This window comes from Paramormyrops kingsleyae, chromosome 19 (assembly GCF_048594095.1).
Source record: "Paramormyrops kingsleyae isolate MSU_618 chromosome 19, PKINGS_0.4, whole genome shotgun sequence".
Classification (NCBI taxonomy): Eukaryota; Metazoa; Chordata; class Actinopteri; order Osteoglossiformes; family Mormyridae; genus Paramormyrops; species Paramormyrops kingsleyae.
This window is the reverse complement of record NC_132815.1, coordinates 25,996,725-26,009,505: the sequence shown is the minus strand read 5'-3', so window position 1 is coordinate 26,009,505 and position 12,781 is coordinate 25,996,725. Positions and strand designations below refer to the sequence as shown.

The window sequence follows — 12,781 nt, the reverse complement described above, 5'->3', positions numbered from 1 at the left end:
TGCAACAGTGAAAGTACAATAAGCGTATTTGAATTATACACAAATTAATAATTTAATTTGTACAGTACTGTAATTTGAAAAGCGTTTGAAACATTTGTACTGTATTTTGAAAGTCAATAAAATTCAGTAGAGACTCTGCTTTAATTGCGATATATTCATGTTATATATATATATATATATTATATAAATATATGCGATAAATATATTATATCATATAAAATGTCTATTAGATGGTAAACTGCCAGACACAAAGAAAAAAATCGGTTATAATCATCATCTGCTTATAGTGATCTATTTCACCCAGACAGACGTGATCAACATAAACTATATCCACATTATTGTCGAGGTGACTGTTCACTTTACCTCTGCTTTCTCCGACATCTTCCGGATTCTGCCGCCAAGAAGGGGCTCAGAGGGCGGAGACTGAGGGTGTTAAAAAGACCAATCAAAGAAGCGGAGCCATTAGCCACTGTTCCCGCCTCCAAAGTGTCAAAATTCATCCTGTCGAGCGAGCGAGTGCTGTGCAGACGCGAGCGCGTAGATAGGGTCCAGCGAACGCGAGAGCGTAGAGAGGATGGGTTTTGAGCTCGCGAGCGCACACGCGCGCGTGGTTTGACTTTTGGCACTAATGTAACGCCGATCGAGCGAGCGAGCGAGTGCTGTGCAAACGCGAGCGCGTAGAGAGGATGGGTTTTCTGCTCGCGAGCGCATACGCGCGCGTGGTTTTTATGCGCGCGAGTTTTGGCACTAATTTAACGCCATAGAGGTGCCGCTCGTATGCCGTTTAGGGCTGCAGGGACAGGTTCCGGTGTGGTAGGGGGAGGATAGTTAGGACGGGGGGTAGTTAGGAGTGCATGATCGCTGCTGAGTCTGGGGTGTTTGATCAAGGTGAATAGCGGCATCCCCATAGTGACGTAGCGGCGGTGGAATTCCCTTTCCTCGTGGTGTCTTAGATTGCGGACCTGTGTGAATGTTCCTTCTCCGGGGGAGGGTCTTGAGCCTCGGAGGAGGAGGGGGGGACGCTATGTTTTAATCTTGTCCTTGTGTGTTTGTTTCGTGTCTTTTAAAGTAAGCAGCGTAGCCCGCTAGGGGTCGGGGCGGGACTATAGAGGCGGTACTGGTTCCGTGACTCTTGCCTGTGCCCGAAGTGTGGAGATTACTGAGTATTGCAGTGCTATTGGTGTGCCGTGCCCTAATAGGGATGTTGTGTGGTGCGGGATTTACTGTGTGGTAACGTGGGTTAACACACGTTTGGAAGGGTTGGTTTGCTACGGGGAGATAGCGGGGCCGAACCCTTTGTGAACCCAGACCCGACCCGACCCGACCCGACAGGTCGCTGTATGAATTGTACTGAATAAAATTATTTTTGTAATTGTAGTAGAAGTCTGGTGGTCTATTCTTCCCTTACAGCCTCCAACGCTATTGTAGGTTTATTACAACAGTTATGTGCATTTAGCATCGTAGCAGACATTGGTTACATGTTTATTCCCTTATGGACATTTTAGTTGTATTTGTTGTAAGAATATTCATATATATTCGTTTTATTTTCTTTGTAGAAAAACCACTCACACCCGATACCTGTATGAATTAAGGATTGTTAGCGCCTTATTAAAACCAAGTTCAGAGATGATTTCTGGAGCTGGACATTCTCTCATTACATCTCTACTCTCCTGAGCATATGTAATTGCTGTTCTGACCCGACACCCTGTAGTGATTGCTACTCCACATGCTAACCAGTTACGGTCCTCGCTATAACATGCATGCAACAGATTTATTACAGTACCATGTAAATGGTCTGTAGGGTTTGAAAACTACTCCAACGCGATTGATGTAGCTATTTTTTTTTGGTTTATAATAGAATAATATAGATTTGCTGTAGGACGTCTTGCTTGAGTGTGAGGGTCTGACCGTGTGTAATGCCAGATGAGCAGTTGCAAACTCGTCAGCAAGAGAAGCAGCTCTCGGCTGTCCCAAAAGTCGCTAGAAGTTGCTAAATGACGCCATCGCCTCATTTGCTTAATGTGTAATGGACGCAGACACCGCCAACTCTCGGCCAGCAGGGGTCGCTGCAGCTGTAGCAGACGTAGCGGCGACAGCGGGCACTGTCACATCATGGCCAGCAGGGGGTGCTGGTGAGGCGGACAGGGCAGACGGGACAGGTGAGGCAGGCGTGGTGGCGGCAGCGGGCAATGCCGACTCGCGGCCAGCAGGGGGCGCCTCAGCAGGCACCGACAACACACGGCCAGCAGGGGGCGCTGCAGCAGCAACTGCCCCAGCAGGAACCTCACTGGGCGGTATGTAGCTATTTTTTTTGGTTTATAATAGAATAATATAGATTTGCTGTAGGACATCTTGCTTGAGCGTGAGGGTCTGACCGTGTGTAATGCCAGATGAGCAGTTGCAAACTCGTCCCAAAAGTCGCTAGAAGTTGCTAAATGACGTCATCGCCTCATTTGCATAATGTGTAATGGACGCTGTAGGAGAGAGGAATAATATCGTGGGAGAGGCAAAAGGTGGTTAAAAACACCATAAATACGTTTAGAACTACAAATGAATTTTATTCTGGTTATATATTGTATCAAAACGAACTTACAGGTGGCCCCGTAACTGGCCACGCCGCCCACGTAGTATAGAATTGAAACAATGTGTTGAGTGTCCCCCTGTTACTGTAATGATTTGGGAAGTTGTAATTGTTCGACACCATTATTCACAGTTTGGTGGAGTCCCTCCAACTCCACCTAGTAGACATACAGTACATCTGAGGTGATTGAAGTGTGGATTAATTCTGATCGTGTGTGGACTAATCATCCTGAGATTCAAATTCGCCGTCCATGATTCACCTATAATATCATGGTATTAAGGGTAAAAAACTGCAGAGCATGGTTCCCCCCCCCCCCTTTTTCTTTTCTCTCTCTGGTCACTTATATAACTTGTTTTTGACAAATGACTGGTTTCAGAGTATCCTTATCATATGCGAAAGAATCCTTGTTTTGGAATGCTTGCTGTATCCAAGGACGCTTACCAGGTGTCCCTGGGTTTCGGAGGGGTTCACCCAGGATGTTTTGCACACCATTGGTCAGTATATGAGACATCTGCCTTGTCCTCTCTTTTGAATAGTCTTCAGAAGAGAAGAGAAAGCACTGCTCATTCCTATTTTGATTGAAGCTGTGCCTAGCGGCAGGAAGAGGGGAAAGCATTGCCCAAGGATACTTGTCTAACTATCTTTGATTGAAACCGCACCTAGCGGTCAGTGTGTGTAGGACGCTCACCCCATCCTCTGGAGGAGGGGGGAGGCATTGATTATACAAACTTGTCGTATCACTTCTGATTGAAACTGCAAGCTGCTTACCTGGACAGAATTGGAAATTAGACAACACATTGCCTGAGGGGAGGGGTGAGCCTGGCCAGCTCGTCCCCTGCCCGCACGCAGTGCCTAAATTTAGTATAAAAGAAGGGGGAGAACATAGTGTTGGTTGGAGTTCAGCCGTGGGATAGAGTGCGCATCGCCCCCTTTCTCGGGACTCACATGTTGGTCTCCTGCCAGGACTGAAATGGGCTCCCCAGTCTAAGAGTGAAGGTAGGTGATGATGGCACGTCCGAGTGTGAATAGCTTTGCAGTTTCAATCTGTTAATTCAATCAATTATCGCAATAACCATAATATCAATTTGCACTTTCTATATATGCATGTTTTTTGTTGTCACTTTTTTATATGCCTATAATCTCTTGTATTGGCGGTTTGATTATTGTTTATGACTTGTAATACCATTGGATATCACTTGTGATATGGGATTATTTTTGCATTGCCTTTGATCCAATATTTTGGTATTGATTTTAATACAAGGTTATTTTGTATTACTTGCAATAAAGCGTTTTTAGTAGCGAACCTAAGTGTGCCTGTTTGTTCCTTCGAAAACCCTATATCCCCCTCACATCATCTTAAAACATATATATATATATCTATATATCACAATTCCAACCCTCCTCCTACAAAAATGGGTGCGTTCGACTTGGGCTTAGGTCTGTCTGCAGCTGACGTGACGTGGAGCGAGATTTGCCGGCGGCTGCAGGGGTGCAGTAACTGACTGCAGCCAAGTCGGACAACTTCTACTCCTCGTAGTGTGCGAGACCTGACTGCAATGACAGCACTGCCAGAAGGGTGTAGATAAATCGATACAAATATCACCTGCATGCACATTACTTCTTTTAAAATACCCAACTCCTCTTCCAAACTGTTAGCAGTGAAAAAACTATTGTGTATAGTGGCCCTGTATAAAAAGATAGCTGACAGGAAAAAGATACATTTACTTCAAGGATTCAAAGTTTTTATTGTCATGTACAGAGTACAATGCAATTCTTACTTGAATGCCTTCTTCACAGACTAGATGATTAAACAAATAAAGCAGCGCAACATTACAGTAACTAACAATAAATAAACAACTAATTTACGTGTACTATTAGAGCATTTATTTAAACTTTATTTTACCAGGTAAATTAACTGAAAACCAGTTGTCACTGCTTTACATGCTTTTGGGGAGATATAGCAGATAACGCATCGGAACTTCCTGGGATACATACGTCATGTGTGTGACTAAAATCTTCAGCCAATAAGGGCAAAGTTGTGTTGTCAAGGCATCAATCACAAAATAAACTACCTTCCAAGGGCACCAGAAAGGCCAGCACAATCACAGTGGAAATGAGAAAAGACATTAAAGAAAAAATAAACCAACAGACACATACCCACACTAGGGGAAGTCATAAAGCCCAAGATCATTCACAAGCTTGAAAAGTTTTAAACCACTCTTCCTCTTCATCATTTTTAAGGACAAAAAGAAATAGCCTAGTTCCCTATAAACGGCTACAAAAGATGGCATTATTTTTGTGTACCTTGCCTTGTGGATAAAGAATTTACATAGGGCAATAATCGTGTTGACAACCAGGTCATGACTTTTATCACTTGTAATAAAACCAAAAATAACTAACATATATATCATCTAATGTCAATTGCAACAAGGCCAGACTACATTTGTCAGTCACTTAACACAATTTTACTACTAATAATATTATTTTCTTTCACAGTCATTTATTTTTGCTTATTTAAGTGACTGATTAATCTACTGTGTGCAATCTGCCATACCCTAAATTTAAGATATTCCCATTTAATGATATATGATACTAGGCTTGGATCAGAAAGAACTGCATTGATTGATGTTAAATTTAAGATATCCCTTGCGGCGACACTGCTTTTCAAGAGGATTAAGAGTAAGACTAATCATACAGTGGTCTGTGAGAGGCACTGCAGATATGGTACTACAAACATGCAATCTTAGGAGAGTATGAGAGACAAGCCAAAAATCAATTCTAGATTGAATTGAGCCATCGGGTTTGAACCATGTAAATGTCTGGTTAAGTTTGTTTGCTAAACGCCATGGGTCATCCAATTTGAGGTCTGCACAGAAATCTCTTAAAATTAAGTTATAATGGTGCCCCTGGTGTTTGGATGGAAATCTATCACGCCATTCATCCAATACCATGTTAAAATCTCCTCCAATTATAACACTTTCTGTGAGATATCTTTGATTACCTTGGATAACAAACACTTATTTTGAGTAGGATTATTGTACCCATAAACATTTCCCAGAATTATAAAGTTATCCATCTCTAGAGCCAATGGCCCGAGTTATCGGCTTTACTGACCAAGACCCTTCCACGAAAATTACATAATAATATGGCTACACCATCCGAACTATCACTACCATGGCTAAACAATATTTTGTCCCCCCACTAATTTGCCCAACATTTCTCATCAGAGAGACAGGGTTCTTGCAGGTTTCAGTAAGTTAAATTTAAGACCTTTTTAAGACATTTTAAGACCATTATGAGTAAAATTTAAGACCAACACGATGCATTACTAGAAACATTCGAATGATACCAGAATTTCTCATATTTTATGTCACTCATATCCTTAGCCCAACATCCACATATCATATGTGTTTACAAAGTGAGTTTTAATAAGTTCACATGTGTTTAAAGCATGTGGGAGTGGTATTTTAAGGCTTAAACTATAAAAAGTTTATGTATATGGTCTTTCTATATCGTGGATTTTCACCTATTGCTGATGGGTCTGGAACGTAACTTCCGCGATAGGCAGGGGATCCAGACCCATCAGCGATAGGTGAAAATATATAGTGATTCCCCGCCTATCGCGGAAGTTACGTTCCAGACCCATCAACGATAATGAAAACTACTGGAAACAGCTGATAAACACGGGGTTAACGAGGGGGCGTGGCACACGGGAGGAGCGGACGAGCGGGGCAGGACATACTGTACTTTTAATCAGATTTTTGTAGATTTTCTAAGCAATTTTTATTCAAATAAGTTTTTTTTCATCTCTATTTTGCTTTTTTTGTTTTGGTTTAACTTTTTAAAATCTTGTTTTTATAAAGCATATTAAATAACCCCTGTGTATGATAATAAAAACTTGCCTTGCCTTACCATAAGGAGACCGAGAAACGTTCTCCTCAAGACTACACGAACAACTAAAAACTATATGCTGGAAACTAAGACATTCACAAGGTAACTCCATGAAAAGCTCTGTAAAAGGAGAAATGTGTTTATTTTAATTATAATTTAAGATAACGTGAGCCAACTGGCTAGTAGTTGCCTTTTAACTGAAAAAAATCGCTCCAGTCATCAGAGAAAAAAGTTACTACATCAAAACATTTACATTGCAATACTGTATGGCATGAAACAAAATTGTAACTATGTCATTCAGTAATACAAATAATAAAACAACATACCGTTCACATATGAACACGTTGCTGTGTGTTGTTGCTTTATATTTTAGCAGATTTGGAGTTTTCCAAATGGAGAAAATGGAGAAATTGAGATTTTTCCGAGAGACAAACAAGAAACACAAACTAGTCAAACCACATTAAAAGCTTTATAAAATATTTTAGTACATTCATAGCGATATTCTTTTTTCGATCGGTAAACAAACTACAAACAAACCAAGTCGCCATGTTGAAATTACGTCACAGGGGCAACTCGGACAACAAAATCTTGTCCGACTTCAACGTCATAAAAGGGGCGTGTTTCCGACGGGAAGTGACGTTTTTCGTGACGTTTCGTGACGTTTTCATCCGAGTTCCGACTTGGAGAGAAATAATCGAACGCACCATAAACAAATAACAGAACCTTCCTACTTTCAAGTCAAATACGAACCTGCTACAATAACACTTGAAAAAGCACCTCCAGGCTGCTAATATGAATAGAGTAGATGAGGGAAAAAACTGGGGAAAATTCATAGAATAAACCCTTTGCCAAAAAAAGAACTTGATGCAGGAAATGCAATGCAAAAAATTGCTCCACCGAAAAACCTTGGAAGTTACATTCTTCACTGAACCAATACGCATAAGGTACGCACTCAAACACCTTAAATCTTAACAGTAGCACCACAAAGTAAAATATTGGCTCTGAGTGGAGAGCATATAACTAATTCAGAGAAACTCCGAAGCCATTGATATACCCAAAATGCCCTCTGTAGTATGCAGTTTTCCCGCTTGCTCTGGCTTGCTCCAACATCGGCCAAACATTTATCCCAAAGTGTTACATTTGCTTTTATACAGCACAAACTCAGCACCAATAATCTGAGTCCACTTAAAATGTTGTTATTCGATTTTTTCTTAAAATCAACTTTAAACATATACTTTTCAAAACCTATTTTCAGACATGCTGAGAAATTGTAAAAAATCACATTATAGACATTTGTAGCCAAGACTTTTGAGCTCTGAAGCTTATAGACACAGGGGTTGGCTACTGTTGGAGCACGGCGTCTCCACCGGGTCCGTGGATGAGAAGAGATTCACAGCTGACACGGGGAGAAGTTGCAAATCACCGGTTTATTGTCTTGACTGATTATAATCAGGGAGCGGCTGTCTGACATACATTCAGCATGTACAGGAGGAGGCTCTGCCATATGTATCAGCTGTATCCCTTTTAAAGCCCTTTGGGCATCCCCCCCCCCCTTTCTCGGTACCTTCCGTGTACGTGACAACCACATGTGTGATTCCAGCCGGCTCGTACTGTAGTTGTCCTTCTGGAAGGCTAAAAGATAAGTAGGGGCCGCTGATATTCTCTGTCGCCCTCCCTATCTGTTCCGATTAGGTAGCCTTGCCTTGCCGGCACGCCAGTCAGTTCTCGTTTTGATTAGTTACAACCTTATAGAATCATTCCCTTTATTTTATTAATTATTCCCTCAATTCCCCCTTTTGATCTCCGCAAGGAGATCACCCTGATTATGCTGATTCGTAATATTCTCCCTTATTTATGAAATTTTGCATTCCCTCTTTTGGTCTCCGCAAGGAGATCACCCTATTGGCGGGGGAGTCGTAGTTCAAAGCTGTCCAGATGACCTGTGCCCCTCTCCGGCCCGACAGGCAGGAGAGGCATCATCTGCGCATAGGTGCCATCCCGCTTCTCTATCACGGTAGTGATGAGACGAACTGACAGTGCGCGCAGGCAGGGAATACAGATCCAGCCACTTAAAATTTCCCCTCCAGTCTGGCTGGCAGCCAAATCCCAGCCAAGTTCCTTCCAATTACCATCCGAAAGGTAGAGCCCCCCTTCTTCTAGGGGTGGGCCTATATTTGACTATAAACCCGCCCATTCATTCACTCGCAGGGTGATACCATTAGATGGCGCTGTCTTTACAAAAACTTTACTTTTCTTTTTACAGGGTTAAATGATTAAATGGTCTTTGCTATGACTTAAAAAAGCTCATTTTTGTTTTAATTTATTTTATTTACTTATTTTATTTTAATATGCTTTATTGGTTTGTTTATTGTCTTATTCTTATTTATCCTTTGTACAGCACTTTGGTCCTACAGTATATTGATTTGTTTTAAAGTGCTTTATTTTAAGCATAGTCCACAAATTTTCAATAGGGTTCAGTTTGTTGGCTTTGGGAAGGCTGTTCTGACGTGTGTTGTGATCATTGTCCCTGTATCAACTGTCCAGCTATTGATTGTTGATACTGTAACTGTTGATTGATTAAAGAATTTGTAGGTCATTGGGAGTTCATGATCCTCACCTGCTGCAGCAATCAGAATCAGAATCAGAATCAGCTTTTATTCGCCAAGTGTGCTGGGGCACACAAGGAATTAGTTTCCCGCAGTTTGATACTCTCTCGTACACAAACAATAAGTTAGAGCTGGGCGATAAATCGATTTAATTGATTAATTCGAATTTACAGTTCAGGACGATGTGTTTTCATGAAATCGATTTTATTACTTTTTTTACACACAAGCGCCAAATGCGGAACTAATGCGATGCACCATTCCTCACGGGTAAATTAACACTGTAGCAGATTCACTAACAACATGGCAATGACAGGGGAAAAGATGGCACGTGCCCAAAGAAAGGTGTTGCTACTTCTGTAATATGGAATTGTAATATAATATGTCAAACCCAATGGCATAAAGTATTTACTTAATACTAAGCTGACATGATAAAATTATGTGTTTTTTTTCTATTATTATTACAATATTACTTATTACTTTTATTTATAAGTTTGAGGGTGTATTGTGTTGTTGCCAGTTTTAAAATAAGCTATAGAGAAACCTTTCTAAAAGTGTTCACAATAATAACTGACACTTTATTGATCCCCGTGGGGAAATTGTGTTTATGCCTCCCTCAACTTGATCTTTGAAGAATAAGTTGTCTGTGAAGGCCACCTGTTGGGGCCTTGCTCAAGGAGCTGCAGACATGCTGAGGCTAGGCTTGAACCAGTGACCTTCTGATTACAAGCACACAGCTTAGCCCACTGAGCCACACACTGCCCCTAAAGGTGTGGTCTAAAGTAAAAAAAGCTAAATAAAGTAGTTTGATTTTGTGTAGGGGAGGGGAGAATCGATTGAAATCGGAAATCAGATTTTTTGTGAAAAAATCTGAGATTTTATTTTTAGGCCATATCACCCAGCTCTACAATAAGTGATACTATAAAAACAAAATACCCTATACAAGAAATACTGTACAAATACAGTACAATACAACACACATACAATACAAATGTGAAAAATTATAAATATTATAAATATACACAGGTGAGTAACACTGTGCAATTTTAAGGTGCGAGGTATAGTGTAAACAGTTTTTGTAAACAGATCTGTAGCGTCTGCCAGAGGGGGGTAGCTGGAGAAGATTGTGTCCAGGATGTGACGGATCTGAAATGATTTTAACTGCTCGTTAAAATCTATGCTCGTTTAGCCGAACTAAAGTCCACAAACAGGATCCTGGCATAAGTTCCTGGACGGTCCAGATGTTGCAGGATATAATGCAGCCCCATATTCACTGCATCATCCACCGACCTGTTTGCCCGATAGGCAAACTGCAGGGGGTACAGCTGGTGTCCTGTAATGTCCTTTAGATGGGCTAAAACCAGGCGTTCAAAGGATTTCATGACCACAGACGTCAAGGCGACAGGTCTGTAGTCATTCAGTCCTGTAATGGTGGGTTTTTTGGGGACCGTGATAATGGTGGAGCGTTTCAAGCAGGAGGGAACTACACACAACTCCAGAAATCTATTGAAGATGTGGGTGAAGATGGGAGCCAGCTGATCAGCACAGGTTTTGAGGCAGGAGGGGGATACACCGTTTGGTCCCGGGGCCTTCTTGGTTTTCTGTTTCTGGAACAGCCGGCTCACTTCCGCTTCGTGTATTCTGAGTTCCAGGGGGGAGGATAGGGGGGTGAGAGGTGTGATGAGGGTTATTGTCTCTGGAGTGGGGTGGGTGGGGGGTGTGAATCTGTTTATCTCAAACCTGCAGTAGAAGTTGTTCAGCTCGTCTGCCAGGTCTTTGTTTGCTTCAGCGGGGGGTAGGGGTCGTCTGTTGCTGGTGATATCTCGCAGGCCTCTCCACACTGATGCAGGGTCATTGGCTGAGAACCGTTCTTTCAGCTTCTCAGAGTAGCTTCTTTTTGCCACTTTGATCTCCCTGGTCAGCGTGTTCCTGGCCTGCCTGTACAGGGCCCTGTCACCACTTCTGTAGGCATCCTCCTTGGCCTGGTGAAGATGTTGCAGTTTGGGAGTGAACCATGGTTTATTGTTGTTGTATGTGCAGAAGGTCTTGGTCGGGACACACACATCTTCACAAAAACTGATGTATGATGTCACAGTGTCTGTCAGCTCATCCAGATTATCAGATGCAGCTTCAAAGACAGTCCAATTAGTGCAGTCAAAACAGTCTTGCAGTTCCTGCTTTGCTGCATTGGTCCACTTCTTCACAGTTTTGACTACAGGCTTGGCACGTTTAAGCTGTTGCCTGTAAATTGGAATAAGATGGACCATACAGTGATCAGAATGTCCTAAAGCTGCCCGGGGGACAAAGCGATAGGCATCTTTTAAAATGGTGTAACAGTGGTCCAGTGTGATGTTGTCCCTGGTGGGGCAGTCGATATGCTGTCTGTGTTTAGGAAGTTCCTGGTGTAGATTCACTCTGTTAAAATCACCAAGGACAATAAAAGGGAATAGGGATATTTTCTTTCCAGGGGGGGTGATCTGGTCGGCCAGCGTGCATTTACATCTGAAGCTCATTTACATCTGAATGTTGGTGGTGCTGATAGACTGTGAGAATTGTATGCTTTGAACTCTCCAGTGCTTTTTTAATACCATTCAGTGACTGATGTTGGGAAGACAATGGATATTTACTGTACACCTCCATGTCTCCTGGATTACTGACCCCAAGTCATTTCTGCTACATGGCTTTACACTGTACAATATTTATATTTACATTTAAAGCATTTAGCAGACTTATCCAAAGCAACGTACAAGGTATCAAGGTACAATAAGCTGGGTTTAGAGGAGCTTACAGTTTTGATGGCGAGTCTGGCTCTGTGATGGAGGGATGTTAAAGTGTTTTCTGTCTTGTGATTTCTTCTATTTCAGGGGCTTCTGGTGTGTTTAGCCGTTTAGATGGTGGACCAGACTTCACGAAATAGCGTTTCTAATGTGACTAGCCTTTTTCTGCGTATTGAAACTTTTCAGAAATGCAAGACTTTGCCAGTGCTTTTGTTCACCACCCGAGCGTATAGTCGTGAACAGATGTGAAATTTTGGCCAACTTTTTCATTGAAATTCGATTTGTATGTGTTCAGAAAAATTTGTGACCAGAGGCTTTAAAAGTGTTTATCCAAATAGGGACCTCAAAAAATGTCCCCAAAAGTAGGAAAATTTCAGGTTTTACTACACTTTGGGGGCAATTTGGTCCTCAAATGTGATCTATGCAAACCCACACACAAACACACACATACTACCAGTCAAAAGAGATGTTAATGACTTTCACACATTCAGTTGACCCCCCAGCCCCCAGCCCCACCACTTTTCTTGTGCTTGTGGGCAGTTCCTTGCTCAGGGTATTTGCTATGGTGAACTTTCATGCACTTCCAGGGTCCCTGTGTGGCTCAGTGGGCTAAGCCTGTGTGCTTGTGTTCCCCGGATCACTGGTTCAAACCCAGCCTCAGCATGTCAGTCATGACTATACAGTGTATACATGTTTTTGGTAGACGATCATACTTTTTTTCCACTATAGTCTTCTGGTTTCTAATTTACATGCCAACAACAATTTTGACTGGTAGTGTGTAATGACTGTTTAGTAGTGTTTATTTAACCGACTGGCTTGATAGTCAGAATATGGAATAGTCTTCCTGATAACATAGTGCAAGCTGAATCCTTGAGTTCCTTTAAATCAGAGCTAGATAAGATTTTAACAACTCTGAGCTATTAGTTAAG

The 12,781-nt window shown here is 41.9% G+C and overlaps 1 protein-coding gene across 1 annotated transcript; it reads right to left on the bottom strand.

Moving 5' to 3' along the window:
- Positions 1-2,016: 2,016 nt before the first annotated feature.
- Positions 2,017-11,866, bottom strand: LOC140580919 (uncharacterized). The gene is made up of 3 exons (XM_072702639.1): positions 10,816-11,866; positions 10,524-10,716; positions 2,017-2,217 (listed from the first exon to the last, which is right to left on the bottom strand). Exons 1-3 carry the CDS (start codon positions 11,586-11,588, stop codon positions 2,017-2,019), a joined length of 1,167 nt encoding a protein of 388 aa, XP_072558740.1. The 5' UTR covers positions 11,589-11,866.
- Positions 11,867-12,781: the final 915 nt, after the last annotated feature.

Coding starts and splice junctions, on each gene's coding strand:
- LOC140580919 (XM_072702639.1), bottom strand. CDS start 11,588: ATGAGCTTCAGATGTAAATGCACGCTGGCCGACCAGATCACCCCCCCT. Junction 10,717..10,815: donor CTGAACAACTTCTACTGCAG/GTTTGAGATAAA, acceptor CCTGGAACTCAG/AATACACGAAGCGGAAGTGA. Junction 2,218..10,523: donor AACGCTCCACCATTATCACG/GTCCCCAAAAAA, acceptor GTGCCTGCTGAG/GCGCCCCCTGCTGGCCGCGA.